This window comes from Lagenorhynchus albirostris, chromosome 10, assembly GCF_949774975.1.
Source record: "Lagenorhynchus albirostris chromosome 10, mLagAlb1.1, whole genome shotgun sequence".
NCBI lineage: Eukaryota > Metazoa > Chordata > Mammalia > Artiodactyla > Delphinidae > Lagenorhynchus > Lagenorhynchus albirostris.
The window spans coordinates 43,796,803-43,814,292 of record NC_083104.1 but is presented as its reverse complement, the minus strand read 5'-3'; the positions used below and the strand labels follow the sequence as shown (position 1 = coordinate 43,814,292).

At 46.4% G+C, this 17,490-nt stretch overlaps 1 protein-coding gene across 3 annotated transcripts in view; it reads right to left on the bottom strand.

The window, feature by feature from the left end:
* MYRIP (myosin VIIA and Rab interacting protein) overlaps window positions 1–17,490 on the bottom strand; it is a 218,802-nt gene that overhangs the window by 64,431 nt on the left and 136,881 nt on the right. For all 3 annotated transcript variants that reach the window (XM_060162217.1, XM_060162218.1, XM_060162219.1), the window contains 5 exons: window positions 13,198–13,278; window positions 10,034–10,131; window positions 9,728–9,808; window positions 8,543–8,686; window positions 1,796–1,943 (listed from right to left, as the gene is read on the bottom strand). In XM_060162217.1, the coding sequence (XP_060018200.1) occupies window positions 1,796–1,943; window positions 8,543–8,686; window positions 9,728–9,808; window positions 10,034–10,131; window positions 13,198–13,278 (552 nt within the window). The remainder of the gene's footprint in view (window positions 1–1,795; window positions 1,944–8,542; window positions 8,687–9,727; window positions 9,809–10,033; window positions 10,132–13,197; window positions 13,279–17,490) is intronic.

The window sequence follows — 17,490 nt, the reverse complement described above, 5'->3', positions numbered from 1 at the left end:
ACCAGCTCCTCTCTTCTTCTGCCTTTTATAATTCCAGATTGCATGTTGCTCTGGGAAAGCTAGAAGTTGGCCAATTTTTATCTCAGCAAAAGCAGGGATGGCTCCATAAATGCCCAACCCCATGAAAACCTTGGTTGTCAAGCTGCATTGTGGGAAATTCTCAGAGCTCTGCCTGGGCTCCAGTACCATATTCCCTTTGTGCACTGGGACACCCTCTGGGACCCTGCTCTCCTCCATCCTCTCCTTTCTCCAAATTCTCACTCTTTCATGACTGTGCAGACAACTCACAGTTAGAAACTCAAGACCAGCAACTGTACCCTGATCTTTATTTCCCAGTAATGAGCACATGCTGTGTATATGGTAGATGCTCAGTCAAGGTCTACGAAGTGAAAATGTGTTTGGGGGGGACATGGATTACTTGCTGTAAGCACTGTCAAGACTGAAGACTGAAGGTGGGTTTACTCAGCCCACAGTGTCCCCTACAGCTGACCTCAACCATGGACCAACAGGCTCCAGAGCCAACCTTTCCCCTGAAGCGTAAACAGAACTGCTGAAAATAGCCCAGTTGATGTTACCCTTCTAAGATGACCTCTGCCTCTGGCCCTCCTCTGTTCTACATTTGTGCTCTGCTGAGACTGAGAAGTGCCCCCAGGGAATAACCTGCTTCCTGCTAAACGGATCAGACATCTTTCAAGACTTCTGGGGTTGGCCTGGACATTTTAGCATGTCAAGGACCAAGCAGTCCTCGGAAAAACCAGCAGTTTTCCATACAAGTGCTTTATATTTTTTATTTTAAATCTTCATCCTGAGAGATGCATGGATTTTTTTTTTTTTTTTTTTTTTTTTTTTTGCGGTACGCGGGCCTCTCACTGTTGCGGCCTCTCCCATTGCGGAGCACAGGCTCCGGACACGCAGGCTCAGTAGCCATGGCTCACGGGCCTAGCCGCTCCGTGGCATGTGGGATCTTCCCGGACCAGGGCACGAACCCGTGTCCCCTGCATCGGCAGGTGGACTCTCAACCACTGCGCCACCAGGGAAGCCCCAGAGATGCATGGATTTTTGAGCCAAGTATGAAATCATTTTTCTGTGTGTGATGTTGTTGAACTAAGTTTTTTGTTTCTATGCAACTGATAAATTACACATGGGTGCCTTAGTTTAGAGAAATTTATGCACAAAATCATGTTTTGAAAACCAAGATCCTTTGCAAATTTTTCTGGAATGCTCATAATTCAGCAGGAACGGTTTTGTGAAATGGCGTGTCTTTTACAAGTGCTTATAATACCCCCTAAATTTGTTAGTTTCTAGGTCTGAACTTTGAAATGCTCTTTCTTTGTTGTTATTTGTTTACTTTTATGGTGTGGAGACACTTATTACCATGAGTAGTTGAAAAGCCCTGCACATGTTTGAGGACCACATTAGCTGTGGTATCTTGGATACTGCAGTGAATGCCTGCTAGGTTGGATTGGTGTTCCTGGCCTACATATAATAAGACACCTTCTCCTAGTCCACATAGAACACGTAGCTGAAGGGGGGCTGTGTAGCCAAGTGATCTGAACACACTTGCCCACTGTCTCACGGGTCTCAGAAGGAAAACTGCCCATGTGGGAAACATGTCCACATTATATATTGTGTGCTGTGTGAGAGACCTCATGACTCGGTGGCCCAGCTGTCCCAAACGGGCACACCCCACTCAGACTGATGGTAGGAAGGGCTGAGCAACCACATGACAGCCGAGAAGCCTCCCAACAGCATTTTTAAACCCATAGACCAAGGACATGCTGCTTAGAACAGTTACTTGTCTCATCCAGCCTGTCCACGCTCTTCCAGCTGGGCAATGCCTCCTCCTCCCTCGGCTGCTGGTCCCTCGGCTGCCTCGATGCAGCCTCCAGCAAAGAGGTCCTCAGGGCATCTTCTCTGCTGAGTGGGAACGCAGACTGTGACCGCTGTGGAAAGAAAAGAGGGGAAGGGGTGACCTTGTAAGGCACAGTCCCCAGGAGGAGTGCCTTCAGATCTGCAGGCGTCCCACTGCATGGAGAAGACACAACTGATGGTAATGTCTTTTCTCGTGTTGAGGCTTAGAAGTTGCACATCAGAGCATCATGCCATATAATGGCACAAATGGTTCCTGTTTATTCCATTGCAAGCACGCAGGCCTGCCAGAAAGCATCAGAGATGTGGTAGAATCCGACAGAGCAGGTTCTCACATGGCTCCTGTTTCCCCAGCCATTCTTTCAGCCAAGATTTCTTAGGGCCAACTGTGTGTGATGAAAATGAGAGCATCTTCCCTTCAAAGACCTCCAAACCTGAGCATTTCAGCGGTGTAAGTAGAAAGTTATCGCACAATCTAAGGGCTGCAATAGACAAGTGAACCAAGGATGATCAGTCCACAAGCCCTGAGCCTTTGCAACACATTCCCATTTAGTTAAAAAAAGGAAAATAAACTCTAACCTAAGGGCAAGTGGTAGAAAAGGGATTTCAAATGACTGACAAGAAACATGTTTGAGCTGTATATGTTACAAATGTTATACTGAGAATCTGAAGCTCAAATGTTCTGTGTAGGGAATTTCATCAAACAGAGACCAATTTTTTCCATTGTCATTTAATGAAAGAATTCCCTTCTATTTGTGATTTACTTTGATCTTTTTATATGGGTGAAACAGGAACAAAAGCGTCTCTGAGCTAGGAAGCAAAGTATCCGTCTCTGACTCAGGCCCCAGGCAGTTTGGCGCCACCAGCTGGCCAACCTCAACAACAACACTCCTGCTGCCTTCTCTCCCGGCAGGAACTGGCTCATCTTGGTAACTTTCTTCCTCTCCCGCCACAGGTCCTGAGAGTAGGAGACAAGAGGGGAGCATGTTTGGAGAGCTGTGGGCAGGGCCCTCGGGCGGCTGAGGCTGGACTCAGGACTCAGCTGTATCTGGGCTCCAAGACCACCTCTGCCACAACACCTTGGCTGAGTGACTCAATTTGTTGAGAAGCAGAAACCTAATCTTGCGCTGCACACAGTAATTGCATAATAAGTGTGAGCTTTAACAAGGTGTTTGAGAATAACAAAGGAGAATAGCAAACACCGGATCCAGGATATATAGGTGAGAAAATTGAGCATCATGACCAGGGTTTTGGGAGAGGACAATGCACTCTGTAGCCTTGCCCCAAAGGATGGTTAACCAGTCTGAGAAAAGACTCAGAGAGGGCTGAGGATCGAGCCCCAGCATCACCATCATTGCAGGCTAGGCCAGGGCCCAGCAGCCTGCAGACATAGGGCATCTGGCACACTTTGTTGGAGAGGGTGGTACAGCCAGTTCTGGTCCAGAAAGCGTCATTGGAAACCTCTTCTATTTCCCCTCACAAGACCTTGAGGCCGATCCAGGAGGAAGATGGGTTTGCATAACAAATACGGAATGCTTTAAGCTGTGTACCGAGGGTCACAAACTGCTTCCCACCCCTTTGATTACAGAAGAGAGTATGACGGGTCTCCAGACCTGCCGTTCGATGCAGCGGTCTCAGGTTAATGCAGCCCAGGAGTGGAGGAGCTCTCCCCCTCTTATCGATTAGATGAGATTCAGTGTGCCTTCAGTTCAAACAGGCCACGGTCTGTGGAAAACCCCCTTCCTCAAGCTGGGCTGAGGGTCTTGGCTGCTTGTATTCTTGCTGTGTTATACGACACTCTATTGCAACATCTGTATTTTTGCCTGGTGCAAGCAACTGAGGGAGGTTAATGGACTGCTAATGGTGACATCCTCAGCCCCTGGCACAGTAACTGGTACGGAACTGGAAAATGAATGTTTACTGTGGAGTGAATGTGATTTGGGGCGGGCTACAGGATAGGTTTTCAGAAGCCTGATTATGATAATGATGATGACCTTACTAACTTCTTGGATGAGACTGGGGATCGAGAAAAACAAAGAAGAAGCCCACTGTCATCCTCACTTATGTCACGGAGGGCAAGGTCTTGGAGGAGAGAAAAGCTAACACACACGTCAAGTGGCTCTCAGTTGGGTACCAGTTCCATCATTCTGAGGGCACAGCAAGCACTGACCCTGTCTCTAGCGCCCTGAACAGCTCTGATACTTCACAACAACCAAGGTTTTCTTGGGGTTGGGTATTCAGGGAGCCATCTACAATTTTGTGAAATCCTTCACAGAAGATGAGCAGCTATCACAGAGGCAGAGATTAAGGGTGACAGTCTGTTGGCAAGTGAAGTTATTAAAAATGAAGAAAAAAAATCCTTCCATGGCAAACCCCCATATATTCAGGGGAACGTACCCTTGACATGTCTCCCACCTTGGACTGTCAAGAAAACCCCCCTTCTGTGTGATTGCACGGCTCTTCCTGTCTCTCCTACAGTCCTATTCCAACATATCGACTCCTCCACAGACTGTGAGCTCCTTGAAGACAGGGATGGTCTTTTGGATGTGACCCTCGGTCCCATGTTTGTGACTGAATTTGTAGGATGTAAGACACAGGTGTGGCCCTAAGGAGCTGATGGCCTATTGCCAGATGCAGTATTACTGCAGCCTCACCTGAGCTGTTTTCTGTACCTTGGTCTTTATTTTTCTATCTTCAAACTTCTCACTGTAAATCACTGAATACATGTTTGAAAGAGAGGAAATGATAGTATTTCATTTTGCAATGGCTCAAACAATATTTTATTTCTGTATGTGTGTGTCTGTAGGAGGTGGCTGGGCTCCATTTCTATAGGACAAAAATGCTCCCTCACCTACGAAAGCCAAGATCAAAAAATGAAAAGTCCTTCTGTGGTCCCAACAGGGAAGATGGGATCTATGTTTTTCATGAGTTGAGGATGCCAGGCTTTTGTAATCTATTTCAGGCAAGCCATTGTTTCAAACTAGGAAAAACAGCTGTACCCTGACAATCGCGATGAGCTGACTCCAGCGCGTCTCAGGACACTGCTGGCCTGCTGTCTCCAGCCAGGGTGGAAAAGCCCCAGACCCAGTTTTGCCACAAACTCATTGCAGTAAACGTATTGCCCAGAAGATGGTGCAACCACGACATTTTTACTTGCCAGTTGGTTCAACCTCTGTGGCTCTCGGGAAGTGATGGGATTACTTGATTAATTTATTTGCCTTGTTTCCCTGGCTGTGCCCTCTGTGCCCACCCTTTCGTTCCCACCCACAGCTTTTGTTTTTCTTCCTCTTACCCACCCTAGGGTCCATGGAAGAAACAGGGCTGGTGATGTCAGGTCGGGCGGGCCTGAGTGACAGTGTCTGCATGTCTGTGCTGGGGGGCTGGGCATGGAGGGTGGAGTCCATGGGTTCAGGAATGTTAGCATGCCAGCAAAGCCTTGCAAAGATGGACTGCGAAGTTCAAACAGGCCCCGCCTCTTAACTCTTTGGGCATGAATGGGTAATGTGTTGGGTAGAGGGTCCATGCCAGCTCCTCTTGCTATGTGGGATCTTGGGAGGATCTGTTCTAAGCTTCAGTTTCCTCACAGAAAGGAATCAGTGCCATGTCTAGCACACAGAATGCACTCAGTAAATATCAGTCACAATAATAGCATTTATTAAGCTCTGCCACTGAGCCAGGGCAAGACCTCCATCCCCTCACTCAGTCCTATTGGGTGCACATGTGAGTGAATTGCGGCAGCCTGGAATAACTTGCCCAAGCACAAGGTTGGTGCAGGGCTTGACCTTGGGTCTGTCTGGCTCCGAGGTGATGCTCTTCCATGCCCTCTTGCTGCTGTGCCTGACACCCTTTGCTGAAAACCTGGGGACAAGGCACTCCTGGCTAACATGCTCCAACCCAGCAGGACCTGCCATCCAAACCAGCTGGTTCTGAAGCTTTAGGCAAAACTTGCAGTGTGATCATCAGTTACCTTTGTTAAAGCTTCCTCTGCAGCCGCTGGTCCCCCGTGTGGGCAGCAGCGTCCTGTTCTCCCTGTATTTCTTGGAATGTTATATTGTTGCTATGACTGCAATGATTATCATCATTGCCACCAGGGCAGGCTCCCTGGGGCACCGATCATGGCTTCAAAATAAGTCTTTGCTCTCAAGGAGCCCACGTCATAAAACAGGGAGAGAATGTTTTTAGTATCAAGGGTTTATGGGCAAAGGGATCGATAACAGTGTTCATATGAATAACAACTGAGACATAGCTTTGCTTTGTATTTTTAGGGTCGGGCATAGTCATTAAATTCAATCCAATAATTATAACAATAATGAAAAATACTTTAGGTCTGTACTATAGTCATTTAAAGGAGTGAGCAAATGTGAGGGAGGAAAATGACAAAAGCACAAAGGGAAAAGGCTGAGGAAAATAGGGAAGGATAGAGAAGAGACAGAGTCAGACAGAGATGTACCTTAGTCCCCGGGCATAGCATATGCCCAGCCTCTGCTGTCATCATTATTATCAATAGGATCACCGTATTAATACAGAGACGACTTTTTATATACACGCGCCCAAAGAGATAGGCACTAAATGAATTATAACCCCTGCACTGGTGCCTTTCAGGATATTGCATCTTAAGGCTTTGAAAGCTAGATTGCACTGACCCCCCTACTGGCAGAGAACCACACAATAAAGGAGGAAATTAAAAAGTGGACAATCACACTGAACTTTCTTTCAAGAGAGTAGATGAGAAATCCTGTCAGCATGGGGATGGATTAAGTTTGGGTTTAGCAGTTAAGCCCAAGGAGCCCAGTTATAGGGTTCTGCACAGTTACCCCTGGAGGCAGGGTATTCGTGTCCTTGGAGAACTGAGGTAAAAGAGGAAGCACTGCCAGGAGACCACTGGTTTAGGGCCATCCAGGGTCTGTAGGTCAGAGTGCCCTCCTGAAGATATCACGAAGAGGCCATCCTTAAGCCTGCAGCCTGCTGGCATCCCCTGCCAGCTTTGGGTCAACGTACTGATGCCCAGCTCCGCCCCAGACCCTGTGAGTCAGCGCCCCTGGAGTGGGGATCAGGCAGATGAGGAAGATGAGCGTCTGAGGCAAGAACAGCTCGTGGAAAGGTGGGAGAGCCACCTTCCTCGAAGTCCCCAAGAACCGAGGCTTGGCCTGCTGGTTCACGTCCAGGCTCTGGCCAGCCTCCAGAAGCATTTCTGCTTTTATGCCCTCTGCTTCTCGCTCCGTCTTTATCTAGCTCCCTGGACCAGAGCTGTGTAAGAAAACTTTTCAGGGAGGCTGGAAATGTTCTGTATCTGCACTGCCTAATAAAGTAGCCACCAGTCCCAGGGGCTGTTGAGGACTTGAAATGTGGCCAGTGTGACTGAAGAACTGGATTTTAAATTTAACTTTAATTAAATTGTCACTTGTGTCTTGTGGTCACCATATGGGACAGTGCAGACTAGAACCTCTGGGATGAAAGGGACCTTAGGGATCGAGTCCATTGATCTCACGTTTTAGAGGAGGAAGCTAGATCAAAAGCTTTGGAACAGGAAAAAGGTACTCAACTCCCGACCCCACTGATTACTACCTGTGGGAGCTTAGGCAAGTTATGCTAAAACTATAGTTTCTTTACCTATAAAATGGGCCCAATAATACCTGTCCCCACCTTTCGGTGGAGAGTAAAAAAAATAACATGCGATGGGGTGATTTTCCCATGGCTTCCTTTCCAGTTTTTTTTTTTTAATTGAAGTATAGTTGATTTACGATATTGTATTAGTTTCAGTTGTACAGCAAAATGAGTCACTTACATATATGTAGTTTTTCAGATTGTTTCCATTATAGGTTATTATAAGATATTGAATATAGTTCCCTGTGCTTCACTTAGTATGATCATCTCTAGGTCCATCCACATTGCTGCAGATGGCATTATTTCATTCTTTTTTATTGTGCCTTTCCAGTTTTAAATTGCACCTGTGTGTTGCCCTGTCCCTTGCCCTGTGCTATGACTGTGGGCACCTGCAGCTGATAGAACACCAGCCCTGCTGGCCAGTCCTGCTCTTCCTTGCTGAATTTCCACACCGAGGGCCCAGCCTCTATCCCATTCTCCACACATCGTTGCCGGGGCTGCTTAAACACATACCAAAGGATTTTACGGGCTTGGTGACTCTACCGCAGATGTGGCAGGCCCAGACCCTTGGGGCACAGGAAGGACACTGTGCTTTGTGGTTGGGGATGACGAACAAAAAGGTCTACTCACACCCCGACTTCCTGCCCACATCCAGATGTGGCCTCAGAAGGCAGTGGCAATTCTCTCGTTGTCATTTCTCAGTTTCAGTAAAGCAAGCGCTCAAGTTGTAAGAACACACCTGGCCTTCAGAAAGCCATTTTTTCCATGGGACTCAGTACAACTATTTTCAGGATTAATTTTAAAAAGGCTATTGACATCGTTATTTTTCCTAGATTGGTCTCTGTGTAAAAACCCACCTCCATGTGTGTAAGAGCACAGGCCTCCTGGCCCCCACGCAGCGCTCTCTGCATCTCTCCCTGCCCTTCAGGAACCTCCGGCTGTCTGGTGGGCACATGTGCTAACTATAGATGTTAAGCGTGGTGTCCCCATTTCTGTGGGGATAATGGCTCTGACTTGCACACATGCAGGGCACCTGTAGGGCGTGGGCCGGCATGGTGTGGGGACTCACCCAGAAGGTGGTGGAGGCGCGGTGGCCTCCCGGGGAGGCTGTGGTCCCCTCGTCGGCTGCCTTCACACTGCAACTCTGGGGCTGTGGCCACTCCGGCTCCTCTTCCACGTGCTGCTCACTTTTGCTCTTCTGTTTTCTTATGATCTGGGGAGGAGGCGGGTGACAAAGGGGTTACGTTATTGGAGAGGGCTCCAGTGCTATGTGGGGTAACTGGGACCATCTCTGGGAAATTCTTAGCCATGTAAGAGCTTAGTTTCAGGGTCTTCCCTGGCAATCCAGTGGTTAAGACTTTGCCTTCCGGTGCAGGAGGTGCAGGTTCAATCCCTGGTTGGGGAGCTAAGATCCCACGTGCCTCGTGGCCAAAAAACCAAAACATAAAACAGAAGCAATATTGTAACAAATTCAAAAAAGACTTAAAAAAAAATGGTCCACATCAAAAAAAAAATCTTAAAAAAAAAAGTGTTTCGTTTCAACAGAATACCATCTGATTTCAGGTCTTATGATAAAACAGCACAACTAAAGCCTTGAACATTCTACATCACTTTACAGTTTACAAGTAGTCCTTTTACAATGCTGACAACTTCTATTTATTAAGTGCCTACTGTGTACCAGTCTCTGTGCTTGGCACCATAAATGCTTTACCTCATTTAATTCTCAAAATAATTCTAAGAGCTATGTACTATAACTCTCCCCATTTTACAGATGATGAATGAGGCTCAGAGGTTATCAGTTAAGGACACACAGCTCATAAATAGTGGAAGTGGATCACAAACCCAGAGTCTCTGGCCGTACATCCTGACTTTAGGAAGTGTCTGAAAGCCCTAAGGAGGGGGCAGATACCAAGCATCACGAGGGAAGGCTTCAGCTTGTTTGCACCGCTTGCTAGGTTGGGCATGGCCACTTGGATTTAATGAGTCCATTTGTATGAAGGTCTCTGGGCTGGGTTCCTGGCTCCTCACCCACCAGCTCAATCCCTAAAGGCAACCATGTTCACACCGCTTAGTTTTTGCAGGGCAATTCAACCCCTCTGCATTAGCCCCAGAGTACAATGGAGAAAGTGAGAAGAAGAGAAGAAATGGTGCCCAAGACAACAAAGGCGCCTGTGGTGGCTCTTCTGCTCACCAAAGGCCCTGGTCCAGGCCAGGGTGGTAAATTGCAGTCATCTGGATGCTAGGGCCCACCTACCTTCTGCAGGATGGTTGTGGCCAGTTCCTCAGTCAGCTCCTCCCTGTGGTCCCGCAGGTAACTGGCCTCATTCTGCTTGTCCTGCAGAGAGAGGAAGAGAATGTCGTGAGCTGTGGGTGTGTTTGGGAGACTTGGCAACCGCTTTCTGAGGAGTCCTGACCACAAATGCAGGGAGAGGATAAGCTCTAGTCAAGGATGGCTTCATGATGATGGTTTCCCCACAACCTGCACTTTCTCTTGGCAGCCAGGACTCCACCCACACCTCCTCCCAGACAGACTTTGTGACGGGGGCCGGGGTGGGCATACCAGGCTATCCCCATAGGCTTCTGCTTTGGAGATCGCTTCTTCGATGGCCTCTTCAGCCACCCGTAGGGCGACAGCCAATGTGTCCATCATGCTATGTCCTAGACAGGAAACAGAACATAGACCGCTTTCTGAAAGGCAAGGACAAGCTCCAAAACATACAAAGTGGCTTAAAGACGACTGGACAAAAGGACTTAATATAAGGAAATAACGGTTCTTCATCCACTTTCTCAGATAAAGATTATGTTTTATTTTGTGCACGTAATGTATCATTATAATGATAGGGAGGAAAATTGTGAAATCTTCTGAGGGCTGTGCTCATGGTTTAATGCAAACACAAAATCCATGGAAGAATTTTTTAGACTCTAAACTCATACTATCGATAACATTGGCCGATCTTGCTGAGCTCAACCACGTGCTGGGCTGCAGACTGAGTGTCTCATCAGTGGATCCTTCCAACAACTCATTGAGTAGGCACCATTTTATAGATGAGAGAACTGAAGCACAGAGAGGTCAAATAACTCACCCAACGTTGCGCAGTGAGACAGAGAGCTGAGATTTGAATTCAGGGCTCTCTGTCTCCAAATCCTGTGATTTTAACCACAAAAGTGAGATAAACACAAGCCAACATGATTTTTAAAAATAATGCTATCATATATTTAGTGAACATATTTTTTGCATATGGTGACAAACGGAAGTTTTCCCAAGTCAAAGGACTTCTGCAGGTGACAAAATTCTTTTTGAAGTCAAATACTTGGAAGAGTTTTGCTTCCTGGAGGTACTAGATTTTTTGCTTCTTACTTGAAAGTGAGAATCTCTATCATTCCTCTCAGTTCATCCCAGAAGCCCGATTCACATCAGGCACAAGAACAGAGGTCTGCAGGGGCTGCTTGCCTATGTCTCCTTTTCCCCGATTTCAACCTCCTGTTTCCATTTATAATCTCCTAGTCATGCATTATTTAACACATGCATATCTCCTGAAAGCTGCCTCAGATTCTTTGTAGAATGAGACAAGGTGTAAATATATCAATTCATTAATTAATCAATCCATTAATTAAAATACTTATTTCAAGCTTCTTAGGCTCCTAAAGACACACATGTGAACAGAAAGTGGCATTTGGCAAACATAACAAAATCTCCCAAACTAACCCAATTAAAGTCAAAACCATCTAGCCAGGCAGCTGACAAGGACATCACAGGCTGGCTGTGACAGTCCTGACAGAGACACACGGGGGCAACCCAGCTCAGGGCTTGGCACCCCTCAGGTGGCTGAGTGAACACATAATTTCCCCAGTGTTTCTATAAGAAGAGTCTATAAAATTTAAGTTGTCACTACATTCAGTGCTCCCTGGAGACAGACACTGTATCTCCCATCTCTCTTCTTCAAGATACCAATCAATGTATTCTTCATAGAAGTGGCGCCCCACAAATTCTTGTTGATTCAAAGTGCACCAAGACCTCCCCAGCACTAGGGTCTCTGAGGGTCCCAGTGATGCCTCGACAGACGCGAGCTGAGCCCATGCTCTCATGTGCTTTCCGAGCTATTGGGTGATCAGGTGCATAGCTAACTGCTAAGAGGCATGCTGGAGATCCTATGATGGGGATAGTCACCAGCTTCCACAGAGCCCTGGAGAGGAAGAGCCTAGAGCCATCAAAAAGGGTGGAGGCCACGTCTGTGGTTTTGGCATGAGGTGGAGTGGAGCGCTAAGATGTTTGGGCTGAAAGTGAAGGCTTGAGAGGGTGTTTCAGAGATAAAAACTGGTGGGGTGTGGAGGGAGGATAAGAAAGCAGAGGCAGAGTGACCGAAGTTCAGAGGACCAGTCAGGTGGGGGGGACTGTTAGTTTTATGTGTCAACTTGGTGAAGCTATAGCACCCAGCTGTTTAATCAAACACTAACCCAGGTGTTGCTATGAAGGTGTTTTGTAGGTGTGGTCCACGTTATGGTTACAATAGTTGACTTTAAGTAAAGGAGATTACCCTTGAAACTGTGAGTAGGTCTCATCCAATCAGTTGAAAGGCCTTAAGAGCAAAAACAGAGGTTTCCCAGAGAAGAAATTCTGCCTCAAGACTTAAGCATCAACTCCTACTAGAGTTTCTAGTCAGCTGACCTTGCCAGGCCCTGCAGTTGTGTGAGCCGAGTCCTTGAAACGAACCTCTTTTTGTGTGTTTGTGTGTTATCTCTACATACCCTATTGGTTCTGTTACTCTGGAGAACCCTGGCTGATATAGATGGTTACTGAAATTAATATTAATACAGGAGAGTTGAGGGCAGGGAGGTGCTCAGGCCATAGACCTTGGAACAGAAAGAAAAGGATGGGATTGCAAATAGAACCCATAGGAACTTGGGTGACTGGGTGGAAGCGGGGAGGGGGATTGAGGAAAAGATAAGTCTTGCTGGTGGACTTAAGTGGCTGAGGAGCTTGACTGGGATATGCTGAAGTTAAGATCCCTGGAGGGGCTGCAGGTCTTGGTGACCAAGCATCACAACACTGAGTCTAGAACTCTGGGCTGAAGTAAGGGCTAGGCATTCAGACAGAGGTGCACCAAAGCCATGTGACTTCTCCCAGGGAGAAGTCTCAGGCAGTAAGGATGACAGAGGATGAGACCTTCATGAGAAGGTGCCCAAGGAGAAAACAGAGAGAGTGCAGAAGCACTGTGGGGGGCCACAGGACCAGGGGGACTAGGAGACACCTGTTCCCAACACCCAGTACTTTAGAGAAGGAGCCGGAGTGTTGGAGGAGGTTTTATTTGGAATTGGAAGAAGTTTGTTTTGCTTTTAACCTTTGCTCTAAGGGGATGACTGTACTGGCATAAAAAAGTAAAAGTTGATCAGTAAATGGTACATTATTTATAAGAATATTTTAATATTAATTGCACAAGTGAGTATGTTGATTGTCACATTCCAACTCCAGAGAAACACACACTAGTTGATTGTAAGTATCTAGAGGTTGGTACGGAATGTACTTCTCTAGGCTACTCCTTAGATATATTCACCTATTTTGATGATGGATTCACAAAAATGGCAATAAAAGAAGACCCAGGGAGACTCTCACACACAATAACAGAGTTGCATCAGTGGTTCCAATGCCATGGGGGACCCTGACGGTCTGAAGGTGTTTATAATGCTCTAACCTCCCATTAGGTGTAAACCCTTAAGCAAACTTACCTTCTGACTGCCTATAAAATGTTGAGTCACTGCCTGAAATACTTCCTTCATTCTCCAGGTTTGCGTCAAAAAAGCTTCCTCCTGAGAGAGAGGGAGAGAGAGAGAGGAGGAGACAGAGAGATATAAGATTATCCAAGGTCTTCAGTGAGCCCAGTGCACTGTGTCACTGAGTTGGCAGACCACCATTACCCACTTTGATTGTTAGCCTTGCAAATGGGTTTAGGGAATCACTGGGTTCTACAGTAATGCTACAGATTTTGACCAGTCACATTTTTCTTTCTCATACTAATTCCTTGTGTAGCAATGCTTCCACCCCCAACTTTCTTCCAGAGCCTTCCTTGGAGGCAATATAGAATCAAACATGGAATAATAGATTGAAGTCAGAGATATGAGCTCATTTCCTAGACCTGCAAATGACTAGTTGTGTGACCTTGATCAAGTTACTTAACCTCTCGGACACTTGGCTTCCGTACTAGAAAAACTGTGATAATGGTAGAACTCTGCTCATGATGGGTGATGAGACACTGCATGCCTGGTCTTTAGCTGCTGTCCATGGCATCAATCTAAACAGTGGCCTTTAGCCAGTGAGTAAAGTGTCATTAGCAGTTAGTGGAAACAAGCCCAGAGCAAGACAAGGTAAGCCATGGCATTTGATCTTTTAAGGCCCACTGCCTCTTCTCTGGTCTTCTCTCAGTTGAACACACACCCTATCTTGGTTCCAGGCTGGGAAGAGCAGTTGGCTAAACCTTTTTTAAGTTGGGGATTTACCATTTGTGTTCACGTATTAATTCATCAAAAGAGATCTTTGAAGGTGTGGAGGTGTGGATGATGTCTCTTTCCCTTTTAAATTACTGTATTGTATCACCAGTACCCAAGATAGCACTGAGACAGCAGGGGGCTCAAAAAAATTCTTGAATTGGATGCTGGTGGAAAACACTGATAGAACCAAGAAAATAAATGTGGGTCTACAGCTCTTAGCTCAAAATGGGGAAATGCTCTTGATGTCAAGTCAAACTAAGCAGTAGACCTTTGATACACATAATACAGCCCGTGCTTCCTTGGATGGGCTGCGTGGGGCTCCAGTGGGGGAACTCTTAGGGTAACTGCTGTAGGCATCTACAGCGGGGTCAGCAGGCTGCTACCTTTATGAAATAGGTCATTAGTGTGTGGCCTGCCACGGGGACTCAGTCTGACCATATACTATTCTCTGTGCTTGTGTTTTTTGACCAGCCTTTCAGAAGACCCATAGTCACTTATTCCAGCTCTGTGACCATAATGAAGTGACTTTACCTTCTTGGGTCTCCATTTCCTCACTTATAAAATAAGGCTTTAGGGTAAGTCATCACCTCAGTTCCCAGGCTATACATCTAAGTGCAGATATTTCACTTTGGCCTGGCTGCATCTGGCAGCCATTCATTCATCCAGCAAATATTTCATGGGCATCTAGTAGATGCCTGGCCCTGGGCTGAGCGTTAGGGTGTACTGGTGAGCAAGGCCAGAAATCCTCGCTGCCCTGACAACCTTGATAGTCTAGTGGGTGAGAATTCATTAACCAGAAATTTATAGAAATAAATATAAAACTATAGATATGTTGAGTGCTGTGACTGGGTGGTTCATAGAATAGGGCAAGTGTTCAGCAGGGAAGACTGACCTAGACTGTAAGTAACCAGCCAAAAGGGTGTGGGGGTGGGAGGGAGTCCAGGGCAGAGCAAACAACTTGCACAGGCACAGGCAGTGGGGACAGCAGGGTGCATCTGAAGAGCTAAAACAGAGGCTGGGTGGCTGGGCTGCGAGAGGAGAGGGAACCTGGGGTGAGGTGGGCTGGCAGCAGACCGCACAGGTCACAGTGGCCACATCAGTGTTCTGATCTTTGTCCCACCATGAAGCCACTTGAAGACAGTAAAGTCTCCACAGGGGTGATCTGGTTAGTTGTGTGTTTCTAAACACATGTAAAGGTGCACGCCGGCTGCTGTGTGGAGGACAGCTTGGAAGAGGGAGAGGTGGGTGTCTAGAGAGGAAGCTGAGAGTGTGGCCCACCCTCTGGAGTGTCCCTGTGATGGGAAAGAGCATGGCAGGGCAGAAGTGGCGGAAAATCTGTAGTCCAGGAAGGGCTTAGGAAATGGGAGAGACTAGGCATGTTTACAAGTCAATAGGAAGGAACCGCTTAAGAGAGAGGCTGAAAGGCAAGACAGAAGGGCTGCGTGAACTTGAGACCTTCATGGAAGGTGACGGATCAGGTGCAGAGGTGTACACGGTCTGCCCTGCGAAGGAGGCGGTGAGGCTGTCTCCTGAGACAACGGGGATGGTGGTGGGGAGCTTGATGGGGGTGGAGAAGATCTGAAAACATCTTTGGGAGAACTGCGCTGACCAGGACAGGCTCTGGATTTCCATGATTATAAATCTTCTAGTACAACAACTCTCCCTGTGTCCCTTTAAATTCATAGGTGGGAGCTTCTGTGTCATTTAGGATGATGGGATTTTTCCAAGGGCAGAAAGCAACTGAACTGTTTCGGAAAGCACTGACACAGCAGCCAGACATCAAGTCAGAGCTTCCATGAGCTGCAGGAAACTCCAATTTCAGGCGACTCAGTGCTTTTAAAAGACCATGTTGTTAGTCAGATCCCACATGAAAGATGTCATAGACCTTTCCAAGAATCGTGTCAAAAATAGATATATCACGTTAATAAATAAAAGCAAGATTTATTTTCCCCATTTTATTTATCCAATACTAAATAAATGTATGTATTATTTACCAAATTGTCTAGGGATTAAGTATATCAATAAGGGCTACTTTCATCTTTTCATGTAGTGCTTCTTTTTAGAATAACTGTTAAAAATGTCACACTGAATCTACCAGATAAACCACATGAGCATTGGACATTATACATTTTTTTATAAATCTATTTACTTATTTCTCTGACTTCACTGCAACGTTGGCTCTGAGATGGCAGGGTCTTACCCATCTTGTCACTCCCAGGTCTTAAACCAGGCATTCAATAAATGTTTGCTGAAGGAATGAGTAAGTCTTAGATTTATCTGACAAAACGAATGGGTCTCCAGTTCTGCCTAATCTGGTCACCTGATATGGGCTGCAGGAGGAGTAAGTGAGCTTGGGACTGATGGCTGTGCAATGGGTACATGTGATGGGTAACCCATAAGATTCTGTGAACTCAATGAATTTTCAATGGACTGAGTGTTTTTTTATGGCAAACTACACTGGTCCATGCAATGGAGATGTTTCGTAGATAAAAGGAGTTTTATACTGAGTCCTGGAGCAGAGCACAGGTCTTGCACCCTGTAGATTATGTTCTGACAATCAAAATTCTGAAACTAAGTACCCTCAGATGGAGTTGAAGATGGAACCATCTTATTCAGAACTCTGCCATACGAATTATAGTGAAGTTCTAGCTGAGGTTCTCAGTCTTGGCTGTGTCTTAAAATAACCCAGAGAACTTTAAAAAATATCCGTTCCGGGGCCACCTCCAGAAATTCGGAAGTAATTGACGGGGTGGAAGACGATTCTGGCACTTTTTCAAAGCTCGTGAGGTGACTCTAACGTGTAGTCGGGCTTGAGGATGGCAGATGACAACCATACCAAGGTGCTGGGTTGTAGGTAGAAGCTAATGCTGATGTCTCCACGGTCATCTGACATAATCAGGACACTACTTACACACGGGAGATTTCTCCATGCTTGAGGTGTAACTCAATTTTCTAGGTGGTATGTAGAATCGCTCTCACTGTTTTATGATCACGACTTTACAGATTTGAGTACCATCTCATAAATTGTCTCCTGCCTGCTTGTCTTCTTGTTGCTCAAAAGGAAATCTTAGTTTAAAATGAGATACAAATCATGTTAAAGCAACTGATCCTAGTACTTCTATGAAGTGTCTTGGTACCCACAAAGTGCTTTTAAGACTGAATTGTGTAATATTGAGGACCTAAGAGTTGCCAGCCACTGGGCCACACTTTGGGAACACAGAGATGAAGAAGCTATTGCTTCTGCCTGGTCCAGCAGGAGAGGAGCTTTGTAAACCATCACCTGGATGCAATGTGATAAGTGCTGTGATTGAGGCCCAGATGAGAGATGTGGTGAATCACAGAGGGCCTGGGACCTAAATCTGCTTCAATAGTGTCAGCGTTATTCCCAGCAAATGATACGCCTTTGAAAATGACACTTGAACATTTCAAAGCCTTTTGCCAGCCCACTTGTAATTCATGTTCCCTTGCTCCACCTGTGGGACCCGAGGGAGAAACAGAAAGAGACCAGAGTTGTGCTGTTTATAGGATTCTCCA